This window comes from Suillus subalutaceus, assembly GCF_016647625.1.
Source record: "Suillus subalutaceus strain FC151 chromosome Unknown DFJ58scaffold_73, whole genome shotgun sequence".
Taxonomy (NCBI): Eukaryota; Fungi; Basidiomycota; class Agaricomycetes; order Boletales; family Suillaceae; genus Suillus; species Suillus subalutaceus.
The window spans coordinates 32,392-46,681 of record NW_024540322.1 but is presented as its reverse complement, the minus strand read 5'-3'; the positions used below and the strand labels follow the sequence as shown (position 1 = coordinate 46,681).

General features: G+C 47.2%; 6 protein-coding genes across 6 annotated transcripts; 3 read left to right on the top strand and 3 right to left on the bottom strand.

Annotated features, from left to right (window-relative positions):
* Positions 1-80: 80 nt before the first annotated feature.
* On the top strand, positions 81-4,097 carry DFJ58DRAFT_914817 (Metallo-dependent phosphatase-like protein; the record flags this gene model as incomplete). The annotated part of the gene is made up of 20 exons (XM_041395406.1): positions 81-328; positions 388-597; positions 653-841; positions 895-991; positions 1,064-1,163; positions 1,340-1,397; positions 1,451-1,466; positions 1,547-1,597; positions 1,682-1,747; positions 1,780-1,883; positions 1,938-2,076; positions 2,153-2,203; positions 2,244-2,350; positions 2,444-2,468; positions 2,523-2,694; positions 2,745-2,859; positions 3,189-3,301; positions 3,499-3,608; positions 3,779-3,843; positions 3,999-4,097. The coding sequence occupies exons 1-20, from the start codon at positions 305-307 to the stop codon at positions 4,095-4,097; spliced, it is 1,911 nt and encodes a 636-aa protein (XP_041242497.1). The 5' UTR covers positions 81-304.
* A 1,020-nt stretch (positions 4,098-5,117) lies between these two features.
* On the top strand, positions 5,118-6,237 carry DFJ58DRAFT_794652 (uncharacterized protein). The gene is made up of 5 exons (XM_041390465.1): positions 5,118-5,186; positions 5,246-5,455; positions 5,512-5,700; positions 5,754-5,850; positions 5,906-6,237. The coding sequence occupies exons 1-5, from the start codon at positions 5,163-5,165 to the stop codon at positions 6,058-6,060; spliced, it is 675 nt and encodes a 224-aa protein (XP_041242496.1). The 5' UTR covers positions 5,118-5,162; the 3' UTR covers positions 6,061-6,237.
* A 47-nt stretch (positions 6,238-6,284) lies between these two features.
* DFJ58DRAFT_704635 (uncharacterized protein) lies at positions 6,285-6,870 on the bottom strand (the record flags this gene model as incomplete). Its single annotated transcript, XM_041383683.1, has 1 exon — positions 6,285-6,870. The coding sequence occupies one exon, from the start codon at positions 6,868-6,870 to the stop codon at positions 6,490-6,492; it is 381 nt and encodes a 126-aa protein (XP_041242495.1). The 3' UTR covers positions 6,285-6,489.
* Positions 6,871-7,435: 565 nt separating this feature from the next.
* Positions 7,436-9,423, top strand: DFJ58DRAFT_914815 (uncharacterized protein; the record flags this gene model as incomplete). Its single annotated transcript, XM_041395405.1, has 8 exons — positions 7,436-7,558; positions 7,613-7,758; positions 7,949-8,086; positions 8,360-8,483; positions 8,534-8,681; positions 8,734-8,847; positions 9,202-9,290; positions 9,343-9,423. The coding sequence occupies exons 1-8, from the start codon at positions 7,505-7,507 to the stop codon at positions 9,421-9,423; spliced, it is 894 nt and encodes a 297-aa protein (XP_041242494.1). The 5' UTR covers positions 7,436-7,504.
* Positions 9,424-10,281: 858 nt separating this feature from the next.
* Positions 10,282-11,228, bottom strand: DFJ58DRAFT_794647 (uncharacterized protein). Its single transcript, XM_041390464.1, has 5 exons — positions 11,163-11,228; positions 10,897-11,103; positions 10,653-10,841; positions 10,503-10,599; positions 10,282-10,447 (listed from the first exon to the last, which is right to left on the bottom strand). Exons 1-5 carry the CDS (start codon positions 11,184-11,186, stop codon positions 10,293-10,295), a joined length of 672 nt encoding a protein of 223 aa, XP_041242493.1. The 5' UTR covers positions 11,187-11,228; the 3' UTR covers positions 10,282-10,292.
* A 1,478-nt stretch (positions 11,229-12,706) lies between these two features.
* DFJ58DRAFT_842586 (uncharacterized protein) lies at positions 12,707-14,044 on the bottom strand (the record flags this gene model as incomplete). Its single annotated transcript, XM_041392851.1, has 6 exons — positions 12,707-12,767; positions 12,883-13,399; positions 13,432-13,577; positions 13,680-13,730; positions 13,829-13,904; positions 13,969-14,044. 6 exons carry the CDS (start codon positions 14,042-14,044, stop codon positions 12,707-12,709), a joined length of 927 nt encoding a protein of 308 aa, XP_041242492.1.
* Positions 14,045-14,290: the final 246 nt, after the last annotated feature.

The following is a 14,290-nucleotide window of genomic DNA, read 5'->3' as shown; positions in this document are numbered from 1 at the left end:
CCACGGGAAGGTTGTTGTATTACATCTAGCCGGCGGCGCTACGTACTGACAACGTTTTTCCAAATAGCTGTAATATAATACAACTATCCATCAGATCACCGCCAGGCACTCGTGTGCATACATGGCGAGGCAGCATGTTAGCTCTCGCATGCGCACGGGTATGTGAGCTATGTAGTATGGGGCGTAGCACTCGCTATATTAGGTGAGTGGTAGATAAGTTTCCTTTATAATGGGTTGCCCTCTCCCTGCTCGAATGTCAGTATGGGAAGTGCATTAGTCCATTTGTACTCTTCTATTTCACTCCATGGCTTCACTCTATTCCACTGAGGTGCGCTTTGAAAACTGTGGAATCCTTGCTGTATGACTGAACTACGCTTGCCTTTCAAGTTATATGTGACGGCTGACCCAAGAACACTTACTGAAGAACAACCCCTTCCCGAAGCTCTTCGTCGCACGTCCCTCTTAATGAGGGTAGTCTGCTTTTTGGCACTGGGACAACCGGATTTTGATGGTCATTGGAAGTCATTGCAATCCGAGGAAGCATTCGAAACCGTTAGGGGCAGGTCGTGCTCTATCCTGACCAGCACTATCACCACAGTGAGTTATTCCACTCAGCGCGACTTCAAGCCGGCGCTGACATACTCCACAAAAGGCAAGTGTCCTCCTCGCTACAAGTGTTGTTTTCGTCACCACCGGCTCTCCTGTACCATACTTTGATTATACATCACCCGTTCCTCACTGTCTGCTCTTGATATCGCTCATGCTTGCTATGATCGCGCTGTTGACATCCGGCTCGAGCATGATACGTTGGGTACACACCGATCGGCATTGGACTCAAGAGGTGAGAGTTATTCTCGCCATCCCGCTTGCACCGACTGACCTAAATATGATCAGCAACTTAAGCCAGGCGGTTACTTCGTGTTCTCCTACCTGTTGTCAACAATCACTCCCGTGTTCTTCGTCGCCTGGTCCCTACATTGTTTCATATTTGGTGGGTTGTTCCATCATTTGAGGCACTCTTCTGGGCCCTGATACATGTCACCCTCAGCGATTTTGATGGCAGGCTTTTCCTCTCAAAGCATAATCTGCCGCGCTATCACTGTGGTCTGGATGGTCACATATGTTGTGAACATTGGAACAATATTGATGGAGACTATGTGGAAGTATGCGACAAGCCTCAATCACGCTAGATATCGTCAGTAGTTTCCATTTTACACTTTCCACTTTGCGTTTTGTTTAACCCGTAGTTTGTCTATGTTATATGTAACCTCCCTGATGTGGTGCAGACGAGTGTACTCAAAATGTAGATAAATATATGCATGCAATCTATGGCTTTCAGTTATGCCAAATTTTCAACGGACTATATTAGTGTACCTAGACAGTGTGATCAAACTAAGGTACATATTAGCGTAAACGCGAACGGGAAGGAAACTAAACGACGTACTCTCAGTCTCAGAGAACAGAAAGTGAGTCTATATTTGGTTCCCACATTCATACCCCGCGGTTATAAGCATCGGCGTTAGTACTACTACCTTATCTGTCATAGAAGCTGTTCGGCTGATCGGGGTGTCCCGCATCCAACTCATTCCATCATGCAGTGTGTTCTGCAAGCTCAAGATCTGGTATCCCCGATACCTCTTCCTTCTCCGTGGCAATCATGAATATTGCCGTCATCTCACAGATTATCTCACTTTCAAGCTTGAATGTCACTCCGAATCGGCCACTAACACCATTCAGGCAAACACAAGTACTCAGCGCGCAGCTATGACGCTTGCATAGAATCCTTTTGTGGACTTCCCCTTTCTGCCATCACGAACAAGCAATTCCTATGCATCCACGGCGGTCTTTCACCAGAGCTGAACACTTTCGATGATATCAGAGCGGTACGTCCATTCGCAGAACTTCCATGACGCAACATTCATTTATATCGCATTTAGATTGACCGGTTCCGCGAGCCTCCAACACATAGGCTGATGTGCGATTTTCTATGGTTGGATACTGTCGAAGACTTTAGGCGAGAGAAGATGAATGAAAGTTTCGTTCATAATCACGTTCCGGGTTGTTCCTACTTCTTACGTGAGTCATCTCAGGTGCTCGATATACAGCGATTAATCTTCGACATGCAGTTACCAAGCTGCCTGTCAGTTCTTAGAGCGAGATAATCTTCTTTCGATCATTCGCGCGTACGAAGCGCAGATGCCGGGTATGTTTCGATTGCACAGCCCTTCATTTTACTCATGTAGTCGCTCAACAGATATCGCATGTGCCGGAAGACAAAAACCACAAGTTTTCCTTCTGTCATGACAATCTTTTCAGCTACCTCGACGTGTACAACAAAGCCGCCGTCTGGGTGTAATATGAGAGCAACGCGATGAACATTCGGCGGTTTAACTGCACTCCTCATTTGTACTGGCTACCTAAGTTCATGGACGTGTTTACATAGAGTTTGCGCTTTGTGGGAGAGAAAAGTACGTTCACGGAACTTATTAGAGCGTCTATCCGGAACTGAGCGACGCATATAGTCACGGATGTACTTATCGCTGTGCTAAATACCTGCGGCAAAGAAGAACTCGAAGAGTCTGACGAGGAAAATGTTGTTTCACGAGTAACCCACCACGAAGAGGCAAGACGGAAGATCATAAAAAATAAGATCCTTGCAGTTGGACGGACGGCGCGTGTGTTTGCTCTGATCCGGTATAGGATCCTTGTCTACGCGTTCTGCTAGTCTGACGAATCTAGCGCAGAGAGGAGTCGGAGAAGTTTTCGGAGCTCAAGAGTATATCTAGCAAGTTGCCATATGGCACGCTAGCGTTGGGTACAGAGGGCATGAAAGATGCCATTTCCCGACTTCGAGGATGCGTACGTACAACTTTTTTCCCTGCATACGATCTCGGTATTCATGACATCTTACAGACGGAAGCCGGACATCGCAAATGAACGCCTCCCTCCAGAATCTTTCGATGCCGAAGAGGCAAAAGCTTTCCTGGCTCTGGCACAATCTAGGTCACTACCGACGACCCCACCAGACATCGAGTCTCCTGTGTCTCCAGGTAGAGCCAGTGCTGGAATGGACACTTCCATGTCACCTGGATCGCTGACATCCTTACCCCAGTCTCCCGAGCGGTAGACAGATGTGTTCTCTGTGGACCATATTCAACACGCTATTCAAGGGCAGGCATGGTCGGTAGGGCTTCACTTGGGACGACAATGACGAAGCGCCGGAGTTTGGAGAGCACGATGTAGATGATCCAAGAAGTGCTCCACGGGAAAGACTTGGAGACTCGCGGACTTCCTGGAAATGGTTCGTCTTATTGGGGTGCAGGCTATTCTTCCCATAGTTGATCGAAATCGAAACTCAATACTGTATATTCATAGTCCTTTTTTCTGGTCGCTTTGATGGCTTGCAACCCTGTGGTGAAGAGAACAAGTATGATTATGATTCTATAATGGACAACTTTATTGGTGACCAGTAGACTGAACACACCGCGTCCTGCAGAGGACTCTCTCAAGTCTCAACGACCGATTTCGATTAGGCAAGTGTAACAGCGGGTGGAAGTTACACTTCAACTTCGTGCATCATGTACTACTACAGCAGTACCTACGTACCGGTACGTACGAGATTTTTTCTACAAAGATCCGAAGATCCGTACACTTAAGTGCCACACTTTCTTCCGACGCCTCTTGCTATGTCCTAGCTAACTATGTTCCTCCACCTACCGCTGCCTTTCAATACTACACACCTGTTAGCATCCCCCGCATTCAACAACCCCTGTTGCAGGGTCACTCATATTCACGCATACGCACTCCCCTCATGCACCTGCGGGTCGCGGCTACCTCATGCATGTAAGTTTTCCCTTTTCTCTTTGTCTTCTAACTTTTAGTGGCCTTCCGCATACTCCCCATCATCTGAAAGCTTTCTCTGTAGGAGTATGTTTAATCATTCTTGAACCCTGTCGAGTGGATCGCTTCATAATAATGTGTGTAACTACTGCTAGCAGGTGAAGCTCGAGGGTGTCCGCGAAACAAATACATCATGCAAGTCCCGGACCCTCAAAGCTGAAAAAACTCGAGGTGTCCGGGGAGGAAAGTCTAAGTAGACGATGCTAACTACAGAAACGAGCTTGAAGGCGGACCCATGATGGTTGGTAGCGAAAGGTGCAGCAATAAGTAAGCTCGGTAGACTAGCAAGTCACCGAGGTAGGTAGAATTGAGCACGGCTAATCTGGAACGAATTTATCATTTCTCACTGTATAGTGCAGCTCTCTAATGAATTTGTTTATGGACAGTTGGAATTGGATGGAGTATCTACGCATCATGTACATATAGCACGGGAATAAAATGCGGAGCGAAAATACACGAGTCAAGGGTGGGTGCTTGCACCATTACCGATATATATGACAGCATACAACATAGACAAACCGCCGCCCGCGGGTGAAACAAGGAGCAAAGTGGAAAGTGAAGACTACCGGCGATATCTAGCGTGATCGAAAAAAAAGAGTGTGCTCTCATCAAGAGGAACGTGCAACGAAGGGCCTCGGGGAGGGGTTGTTCTTCAGCAAGTGCTCTTGGATCAGCAGTCACATGTAACTTGAAAGGCAAGCGTAGATCAGTCAGTGACAGCAAGGATTCCTAAGTTTTGAAAGCGCACCTGAGAGTAACGGAGTGAAGCCATGGAGTGAAGTAGAAGACTCGTACAGATGTCGGACTAATGCTCATACTGAGAACAGAGAGGTGCAACTTATTATGACCATGATGGATCGAAAAAGGCAAGTACTTTGCGTCGACGAGGTGATCATGAAGCTGTAATGGATCGAAAAAGCATGTACTTTGCGCCGACGACTCGAGGTAATCATGAAGTTGCAATGGATCGAAAAAGGCATGTACTTTGCGCCGACGACTCGTGAAGTTGCAATGGATCGAAAAAAGGCATGTACTTTGCGCCGACGAGTGGTCATGAAGCTGTTATGGATCGAAAAAGGCAAGTACTTTGCGTCCGAACACGTCGTCGCCTGTTGTTGTGTTCTATTATTGAATGACCCGTCAATTCAAAAATAATAGTGTACCTTAGCACAGCTTCAAGTGAATCCGCTTATAACGAGTTGCACCTCTGTTCTCAGTATGAGCATTACTCCGACATCTGTACGAGTCTTCTACTTCACGCCATGGCTTCACTCCGTTACACTCAGGTGCGCTTTCATAATTTAGCAATCCTTGCTGTACGACTGATCTACGCTTGCCTTTCAAGTCGTATGATGCGACTGCTGATCCAAGAGCTCTTGCTGAAGAACAACTCCCCGAAGCCCTTCGTCGCACGTCCCTCTTGACGAGGATACTCTGTTTTTTGGCGCTTGGACGCCCAGATCTTGAAGATCATTGGAAGTCCCTTCAGTCAGAGCAAGCATTCGAAACCATCAGAACTAGGTTATGGTCGATCCTGGCCAGCACTATCACCACGGTAACTTCGTCCCACTCTGCGTGAGCTGAATCCGTCGTTGACATACTTTGAAAAAGGCGGGCGTCCTCCTCGCTATAAGTGGTGTTTTCGTCACTACCGGCTCTCCTGTGTCATACTTTGACTATACATCACCCGCTCCTCATTGTCTGCTCTTTGTATCACTCATGCTTGCCATGATCGCGATGTTGACATCCGGCTCGAGCATGATACGTTGGGTGCACGCCGATCGGCACTGGACTCAAGAGGTAAGGATCATTCTCGCCGTACCCATTGCGCCGACTGACCTAAATATGATCAGCAACTTGAGCTAGGCGGCTACTTCGTGTTGTCCTACCTGTTGTCAATAGTCACCCCCATGTTCTTCGTCGCTTGGTCCCTACATTGTTTCGTATTTGGTGAGTTGTTCCATCATTCGAGGCTCTCTCTGGTCCCTCATGCATTTCACCCCAGCGATGTTGATTGCAGGGTTTTCCTCTCAAAGTATGGTCTGCCGCGTCGTCACCGCGGTCTGGCTGGTCACATACGTCGTCAACATTGGGACGATATTGATGGAAACTATGTGGAAGTATGCGACAAGCCTCAATCACACTAGATATCGTCAGTAGTTTCCATTTTCCATTTCCCACTTTCCATGTTGTTCTTTGTTTCACCCGCGGTTTGTCTATGTTACATATAACCTCCTTGATGTGGTGCACAGATGTACTTAAAATGTAGACGAATATATGTATGTAATCTGTGGCTTTCCTTTATGCCAATTTTTCAAGAATGTTTTACACATCGAATCGTATCAGTGTGAAGGCATATGGAAAAATCCTCAAGTGGCGATGTACTTTCACAAGAGCAGGCGGTAATCAGAAAGTCTCAGAGCACGACACAAAATAGTTTAATTGGCACCATGAAAATACTCGGACGTCTCGAGCTCGAGGTATGTGTTCTTCCTCGGCCTAGAAGTCCAATAGATTTCAAGACTTTCGTTGGTTGAATTCAGGCGTGATCATCGGTCCTAGAGAAGGAAAAAGCGGTTGTTTGGTAGTTCATCGATGATCTAAAGCCTTTGGGAACACGACCGAGCAGTTCAGAGCGTGAATGGGAGTTGCCCAATGGTATGGACACAACGTTTCATCATCGGTGCTCACCTCCGTTTGTGAGACGTGACCCATAATCCAATACCCTATGCAGCGCCCAAAAGTCCAAGATAGCCATTGCTCCCGGTGAGTTTGGAGGAATTGAACGGAGGGCTCTGCGGGACACGAAAGCCACGAGTCGAGCTCGTCCTCGAACTTGCCCATGATGCCTTTCCAGACGACACGAAAGATGTAAGGGTCGTAAATGGTGCCCCGAAGGTGACTTTCAACTTCGGGAAGTAGTGGCAGAGGGCGGATATAATCGTACCAGTAGTATGTGGCGATATCCATGGGCAATTGCAATTTACTACGTGTGCGCTCTCGATCGATCGTCAGGTTGATGCATTACTGATCATTTTAAGATCTAGATAATGTGATATGTGACCTGATCTCAGTCTCGGAGAACGGACGATATTAGTGTACCTAGACCTAGTGTGATCAAACTGAGTTATAACCACGTTAGCGTAAACGCGGGCGGGAAGGAAACAAAACGATGTACTCTCAGAACGGACTGAGGCAAGAGGTGAGTCCATATTTAGCATTCCCACATTCATACCCCGCGGTTATAACGGTACCTTTTCCCCGGGATTTGGTTGATCGGGTGGTGTCCCACATTTATACTCGATCGACCTTCTCCAACTCATTCCATCATACAGTGCGTTCTGTATCTATACGTTCCCTCAAGCTCAAGATCTGGTATCCCGATACCTCTTCCGTCTCCGTGACAATCATGAATATTGCCGGCATCTCACAGATTATCTCACTTTCAAGCTTGAAGCTTGAATGTCACTCCGAATCTCTTTGAATCCGCCACTGACGCCATTCAGGCAATGCTGCACAAGTACTCAGAGCGCATATATGGCGCTTTCATGAAATCCTTTTGTGCACTTCCCCTTGCTGCGGCCATCATGAACAGGCAATTCCTATGCATCCACAGGGTCTTTCACCAGAGTTGAACACTTTGGCTGATATCAGAGCGGTACGTCCATTCGCGGATCTTCCATGACGCAACATTCATTTATATCGCATTTAGATTGACCGGTTCTGCGAGCCTCCGACACACAGGCTGAGCGCTAATGTGCGATATTCTATGGTCGGATACTGTCAAAGACTTCAGGCAAGAGAAGATATACGAAGCTTCGTTCATAATCACGTTCTGGGTTGTTCCTACTTCTTAACGTGAGTCGTCTCAGGTGCCCGATGTACAACGATTGATCTCTGAGTTACCAAGCTGCCTGTCAGTTGCGCAGCCATTCGTTTTACTCATGTAGTCGCTCAAGATACATCACATGTACTGCAAGACAAAATCGACAGGTTCTCCTTGTGTCATGACGATATTTTCTGCTCCCAACTACCTCGATGCGTACAGCAACAAAGCCCCCGTCTTGAAGTACGAGAGCAACGTGATGAACATTCGGCAGTTTAACCACACGCTTCATCCGTACTGGCTACCTGACTTTATGAACTTGTTTACTTGGAGTTTTCCCTTTGTGGGAGAGAAAAATACGTTCACGGAGCTTATTTAGAGCGTCTATCCAGAATTGAGCGACACATATTGTCATGGACATGCTTGTCGCTGTACTAAACACATGCAACAAAGAAGAGCTCGAGGAGTCTGACGAGGAAAATGTTATTTCATGAGTAGCCCACCACGAAGAGGCGAGGCCAAAGATCATAAAAAATACGATCCTTGCAGTTGGATGGATGGCGCGTGTGTTTACTCTTCTCCGGTATGGGATCCTTGTCTACACGTTGCATTAGTCTGACGAATCTGGCGCAGGGAGGAGTTGGTGAAGATTTCAGAACTCAAGTGTATATCTGGTTCTAGCAAGTTGCCATATGGCACGCTAGCGTTGAGTACAGAGGGTATTCAAGATGCCATTTCTGACTTCGAGGATGCGTACGTACAACTTCTTTCCCTGCATACGATCTCGGTATTCATGACATCTTACAGACGGAAGTCAGACATCGAAATGAACGCCTCCCTCTAGAACTGTTTGATGCCGATGAGGCAAAGGTTTTCCTGGCCAAAGCACATTCTGGGTCACTACTGACGACCCCAGCAGACATCATTGAGTCCCCTGTGTCGTGCGGTGGAGCCAGTGCTGGAGTGGACACTTCGATGTCGTATGGATCGCTGACTTCCTTACCCAGTCCCTGAGCAGTGGGCAGATGTGTTCTCCGCTGACCCCATTCAACACGCCATTCAAGGGCAGGCATGGTCGGCAGGCTTCACTTGGGACTCCGATGACGAAGCGCCGGAGTTTGGTGAGCATGATTTCGATGATCCAGGAAGCGCTCGATGAGAAAGACTTGGAGACTCGTGGACTTCCTGGAAATGGTTCGTCTTATTGGGGTGGTAGCTATTCTTCCCATAGTTGATCGGAATCGAAACTCAATACTGTATATTCACAGTCTTTTTTTTCTGGTCGCTTTGATGACTTGCAACCCTGTGGTGAAGAGAACAAGTGTGATTATGATTCTTAATGGACAACTTTATTGATTACCAGTAGACTGAACGCCGCGCCCTGCGGAGGACTCTGAAGTCTCACGACCGATTTCGATTAGGCAAGTGTAACAGCGGGTGCCATACCTCTTCCAATGCCTCCTGCCATGTCCTAGCTAACGATGCTCCTCCACCTACTGCCGCCTTTCAATACTACACACCTGTTAGCATTCCCCGCATTCAACTCCATCTCGTGTCCTCCTTGGTAAGTCCATTCTTCCGTTTCTTTGATCCTAATAACCATATGTGCACCATAGTTCAACAACCTCTGTCACAGGGTCACTCATACTCATGTCATACGCACTCACCTCGTGCACCTGGGGGTCGCGGCTACCTGATGCATGTAATTTTTCTCTTTTCTCTTTGTCTTCTAACTTATGGTGGCCTTGTGCATACTCTCGCATCATCTGAAAGCTTTCTCTGTAGGAGTATGTTTAATCATTCTCGAGCCCTGTCGAGCGGATCCCTCCATAACAATGCGTGTAACTACTGCTAGCAGATGAAGCTCGAGGGTGTCCGCGAAAGAAATACATCATGCAAGTCCCAGACCCTCAGTGCTGAAGAAATTCGAGGTGTCCGCGGACGAAAGTCTAAGTAGATGCTGCTAACCACAGAAACGAAGGTGGGCCTGCTATGATTCATCAGCGGGTTTAATTGTGCTACGCAGCTACCGAGCGCTCTGTAGCGCTCTGTAACGGATTAGGTTTTCCTGATCAGTGGTGGGCAGCGACAAGTGCAGCAATAAGTAAGATGCAGTAGTAAGTCTGAACAGTACTCTTAAGGAATGTGTATAAGTAGTGTATGCCCACCTCAGTAGATTAGCAAGTCACTGAGGTACCAGCAGCTCTCTGTTTGTAGACAGTTGGAACTGGATGGGATGGAGTATCCACACATCATGTACATATAGCACGGGAATAGAACGTGGGGCGAAAATCCACGAGTCAGGGATGGGTGCTTGCACCGTCACCGATATATACAACAGTATCTAAGAACATCCACAAACCGCCGCCCGCGGGTGAAACAAGGAACAAAGTGGAAAGCGGAAATTACTGGTGATATCTAGCGTGATGGCATAACTGAAAGCCACAGATTTTGCATACATATACTATAGGCACACTCGTATGCGCCATATATATCAGGAGGTCATATACAACATAGGCAAACTGCCGCCCGCGGGTAAAACAAGGAACAAAGTAGAAAATGGACACTACCGGCGATATCTAGCGTGATTGAGGCTTGTCGCATACTTCCACATAGTTTCCATCAATATCGTCCCAATGTTGACGACGTATGTGACCAGCCAGACCGTGGTGACGACACGGCAGACCATGCTTTGAGAGGAAAACCCTGCAATCAACATCGCTGAGGTGAAATGCATGAGAGACCAGAGAGAGGCTCGAATGATGGAACGACTCACCAAATACGAAACAATGTAGGGACCAGGCGACGAAGAACATGGGGGTGACTATTGACAACAGGTAGGACAATACGAAGTAGAGGCCTAGTTCAAGTTGCTGATCATATTTATGTCAGTCGGTGCAAGCCGTACGGCGAGAATGATCCTTACCTGTCGAGTCCAGTGCCGATCGGTGTGCACCCAACGTATCATGCTTGAGCCGGAGGTCAACAGCGCGATCATAGCGAGCATGAGCGACATAAAGAGCAAACAATGAGGAACGGGTGACGTATAGTCAAAGTATGGCACAGGAGAGCCGGTAGTGATGAAAGCACCACTTATAGCGAGGAGGACGCCTGCCTTTTTGAAAGTACGTCAGCGTAGGATTCAGCTCGCGCGGAGTGGGACAGCTTACTGTGGTGATAGTGCTGGTCAGGATAGAGCATAACCTAGTTCTGACGGTTTCGAATGCTTGCTCTGATTGGAGGGACTTCCAATGATCTTCAAGATCTGGACGTCCAAACGCCAAAAAACAGAGTACCCTCGTCAAGTGCGATGTGCGACGAGGGGCCTCGGGGAGTTGTTCTTCAGCAGGAGCTCTTGGATCGGCAGTCACCCGTAACTTGAAAGGCAAGCGTAGTTCAGTGATACAGCAAGGATTCCTAAGATTTGAAAGCGCACCTCAGTGGAATAGGGTGAAGTCATGGAATGAAGTAGAAGAGTGCAGATGTCGGACTAATGCTCATACTGAGAATAGGGAGATGCAACACATTAATGTTATAGCGGATGAGGCTGTGTTGTCGAATAACCAAATGTCCACAAATACAACAGACGAACGCTTCGGAAGATTAAAACGATTGCCTCCAGAAAGTCCGTTGCAATGAGGCAAAGCGCAGGAGTTGTCGAATAACCAGACATCCAAAAACACAAATGCTTCAGAAGATTAAAACGATTGCCTCCAGAAAGTCCGTTGCAACGCGGCAAAGCGCAGGAGTTGTCGAATAATCAAACATCCAAAAACACAGATGCTTCAGAAGATTAAAACGATTGCCTCCAGAAAGTCCGTTGCAACGAGGCAAAGCGCAGGAGTTGTCGAATAACCAAACATACAAAAGCACAGAGGAGCGCTTCAGAAGATTAAAACGAGTGCCTCCAGAAAGTCCGTGGCAACGAGGTAAAGCGCAGGAGTTGTTAAATAATCAAACATCCAAACGCACAGACGAGCGCTTATCACCTTGCTTGCAAGGTCACATACCGAACTGATAATTCTGCGATTCGTCTATACAAATAGCGGGAAATGCTGAACAAACGGCAAATCCTGGTCAAGATCATGGCACTGTACTACGACAAGCCTTTCATATGGAACAGACCTTGTTCGGTGTACGACCGCTTGTTTATCCTGCCCCAAGTGCTCCTGACACTACAGCTTACTGTGATGAACCATTATTGTGCGGAGCACGGTCGACTACAACATTGTTGCGTGATGTGCAGATTCAAACTAACAACAAAGAAAGACCTATTATAGAAAGGTAGGCGACCTAACACAGTGAGGAAAAAGACGTCATAATGAGATCCGGAATGTACCGTTCTCACGGATAGCTAAAGAGTAAATAATAAACAACTCATCTGATACAGGATTCCAGACTTTCCAGTCGTGTCCGTGCGGACATTCACCTTCGCTTTCAGAGCCTGAATTTGTCATCAGATTACCCTGTAACTTGAATAGGAATGTAAGTACACCCAGTCTGTACGCAATGTTGCATGCCCAAATCTGTTAAACGTGTTCAACTATTTGTATTAGCCCTAATAAAAAATGACAATCGCTCCGCAGAGTCCGCACGGTCACCAGTCTAGGTGCCGACCCCTAGTGTAATAAGATTAAACGTTGAGCGATCACAAAAGCTGATGTAATGATGTAAATGATGACAAATTAAGCAAGGTCACCGCCGGTCACGGCGCCTAGTTAGTAAGTTACTATCATTCCCGGTTAAATGCAAAACTTTCAGTAAATCTTTTGTAACTCCTCAACCACATCACATTTTCTTTTGAAAATTTGCCCCATCATGTATTCGTATCTCCTCTACATAGATCTGATTTTTACTGATTTTTAGGATAATGTGGTGTGGTGTCGGAGCAAACCCGATAAAACTCAGGGTCCACCTCTAATCTGCAAAAGTATGGTCACGTCTTGTCACGCCTCGGCACAGTAGCGGCACAGGTGACTTTCACTCTCCGAGCGCAGGCTTGAAACTTTGAACTTCTTGAAGCGTTGTGGATCGCGAAAGGCTCGAAAATGGTGGATACGGCAAATCATTGAGTACCATGGTTCATCTACTACTGACTATGATTGTAGTACTGGTGTTGCTGATAGCCTTCTGGATAAAATTGATGCCCTGCATACCTGTGCTGAGTCTGCACCATATCACCAACTCGGAAATCTGCGCTACTGCGACTCGCCGGTGCAAAGTGAGGGTGCGAAATATGTTGAGGCTGAGGTGCAGGATGCTGCATTGGATAATGTAGGGGTGCATACCCAGGTGGGGGAAATTCGTTTCTCGACATCGAGGGTTGAGGTGCAGGCTGAGGTTGGTATCCGAACGGCTCGCGAACTGGATTTGATGGGGGAATCGCGTCCTGCGGTAATTCCGCAGTGTTATCACCGTTATCGAGACGGCGCCTGCGAGAACGGGTAGGGTTGAATAAACCCTCATACCGTGGATTTGTCTTGAGGTCAGTGTTGCCGTCAAAGTGCTGGAGAATCCGCTGGAACACCTCAGCCTTGAGTCCAGTCTCAGGTAACCGCAAGGCTGCGGCTAAGTCGCGTAGCTCCTCCAGCTTCTTGGTCTTGATTGTGCCGGTGAATGCAGCTTGAGAACGCTCCTGTTCTGCTCGCCGATCTCGCTTTGGAATTTGTGGGCCTTTAAATGAGGTTTCGTAAGGTTCTGTGCACGTCGACGAAGGGTATGGTATGGCACGTTGAACTGGCCAGCTGCAGCTGAGAGGTTTTTAGCCCTCTTCTCTCTAACAGCTTGGATAGCAGCTTTGATGTTGGCCTCGCGAATGGCATCTTTTTCGGCTTTTGTCTGGGCTGCTTGCCTGCGGTGTGGTGCCATTGGAGAGAATGATGCGACTCTGTGAGACTTGACTGCTGCAGAGGATAGATGCCGGATGTGCCGAGGAGGAGATTGAATTACTTACGCATCTCCCCTGTCTGGTGTCACGTTTTTGTACTCGTCGTTGATTCTACCACTGTAGCACCTCAACACAAGAGAGTAACCTTTATCGAGTTGGTGTTCTTACATCCCTATAAGGTGTTCATTATGCCCCGGGTAAAATTTTGCGAATACCTTAGCAGGATCTTTGGGATCTGGGTGATTTGTGTTGGACCAAGGTTGCAAATTATCACTATTTCATCTCTCGCAGCTGCAACATCCAAGAAATTTTTATTCTACTTGTACAAAACATCATTTCTAGGTACTCTGCATACACCTGAATTTTTTCGACACCAGTTGAGCACGATGTTGAAGTGTTATAAAGTTTTGCATATCAGCAACCGTGTACATATTACCGGGAATGATAGTAGTGGAAGGGATAGTATGAAGATTACAATATATCCTTTTGGATGTTTGGTTATTCGACAACTGCGCTGATCCTCTGTGTTTGTTTGGTTATTCGCGATTTGCCTCGTTGCAACGGACTTTCTGGAGGCAACCGCTTTAATCTTCTGAAGCGCTCCTCTGTGCTTTTGTATGTTTGGTTATTCGACAACTCCTGCGCGTTGCCGCGTTGCAACGGACTTTCTGGAGGCA

Bases quoted from the DNA above. Each gene is read 5' to 3' on its own strand.
- DFJ58DRAFT_794647 (XM_041390464.1), bottom strand. From the start codon at position 11,186: ATGACTTCACCCTATTCCACTGAG. The intron at 11,104-11,162 runs GTGCGCTTTCAA...TTGCCTTTCAAG, and splicing joins CTTCACCCTATTCCACTGAG to TTACGGGTGACTGCCGATCC. The intron at 10,842-10,896 runs GTAAGCTGTCCC...ACTTTCAAAAAG, and splicing joins TGACCAGCACTATCACCACA to GCAGGCGTCCTCCTCGCTAT.
- DFJ58DRAFT_794652 (XM_041390465.1), top strand. From the start codon at position 5,163: ATGGCTTCACTCCGTTACACTCAG. The intron at 5,187-5,245 runs GTGCGCTTTCAT...TTGCCTTTCAAG, and splicing joins CTTCACTCCGTTACACTCAG to TCGTATGATGCGACTGCTGA. The intron at 5,701-5,753 runs GTAAGGATCATT...AAATATGATCAG, and splicing joins ATCGGCACTGGACTCAAGAG to CAACTTGAGCTAGGCGGCTA.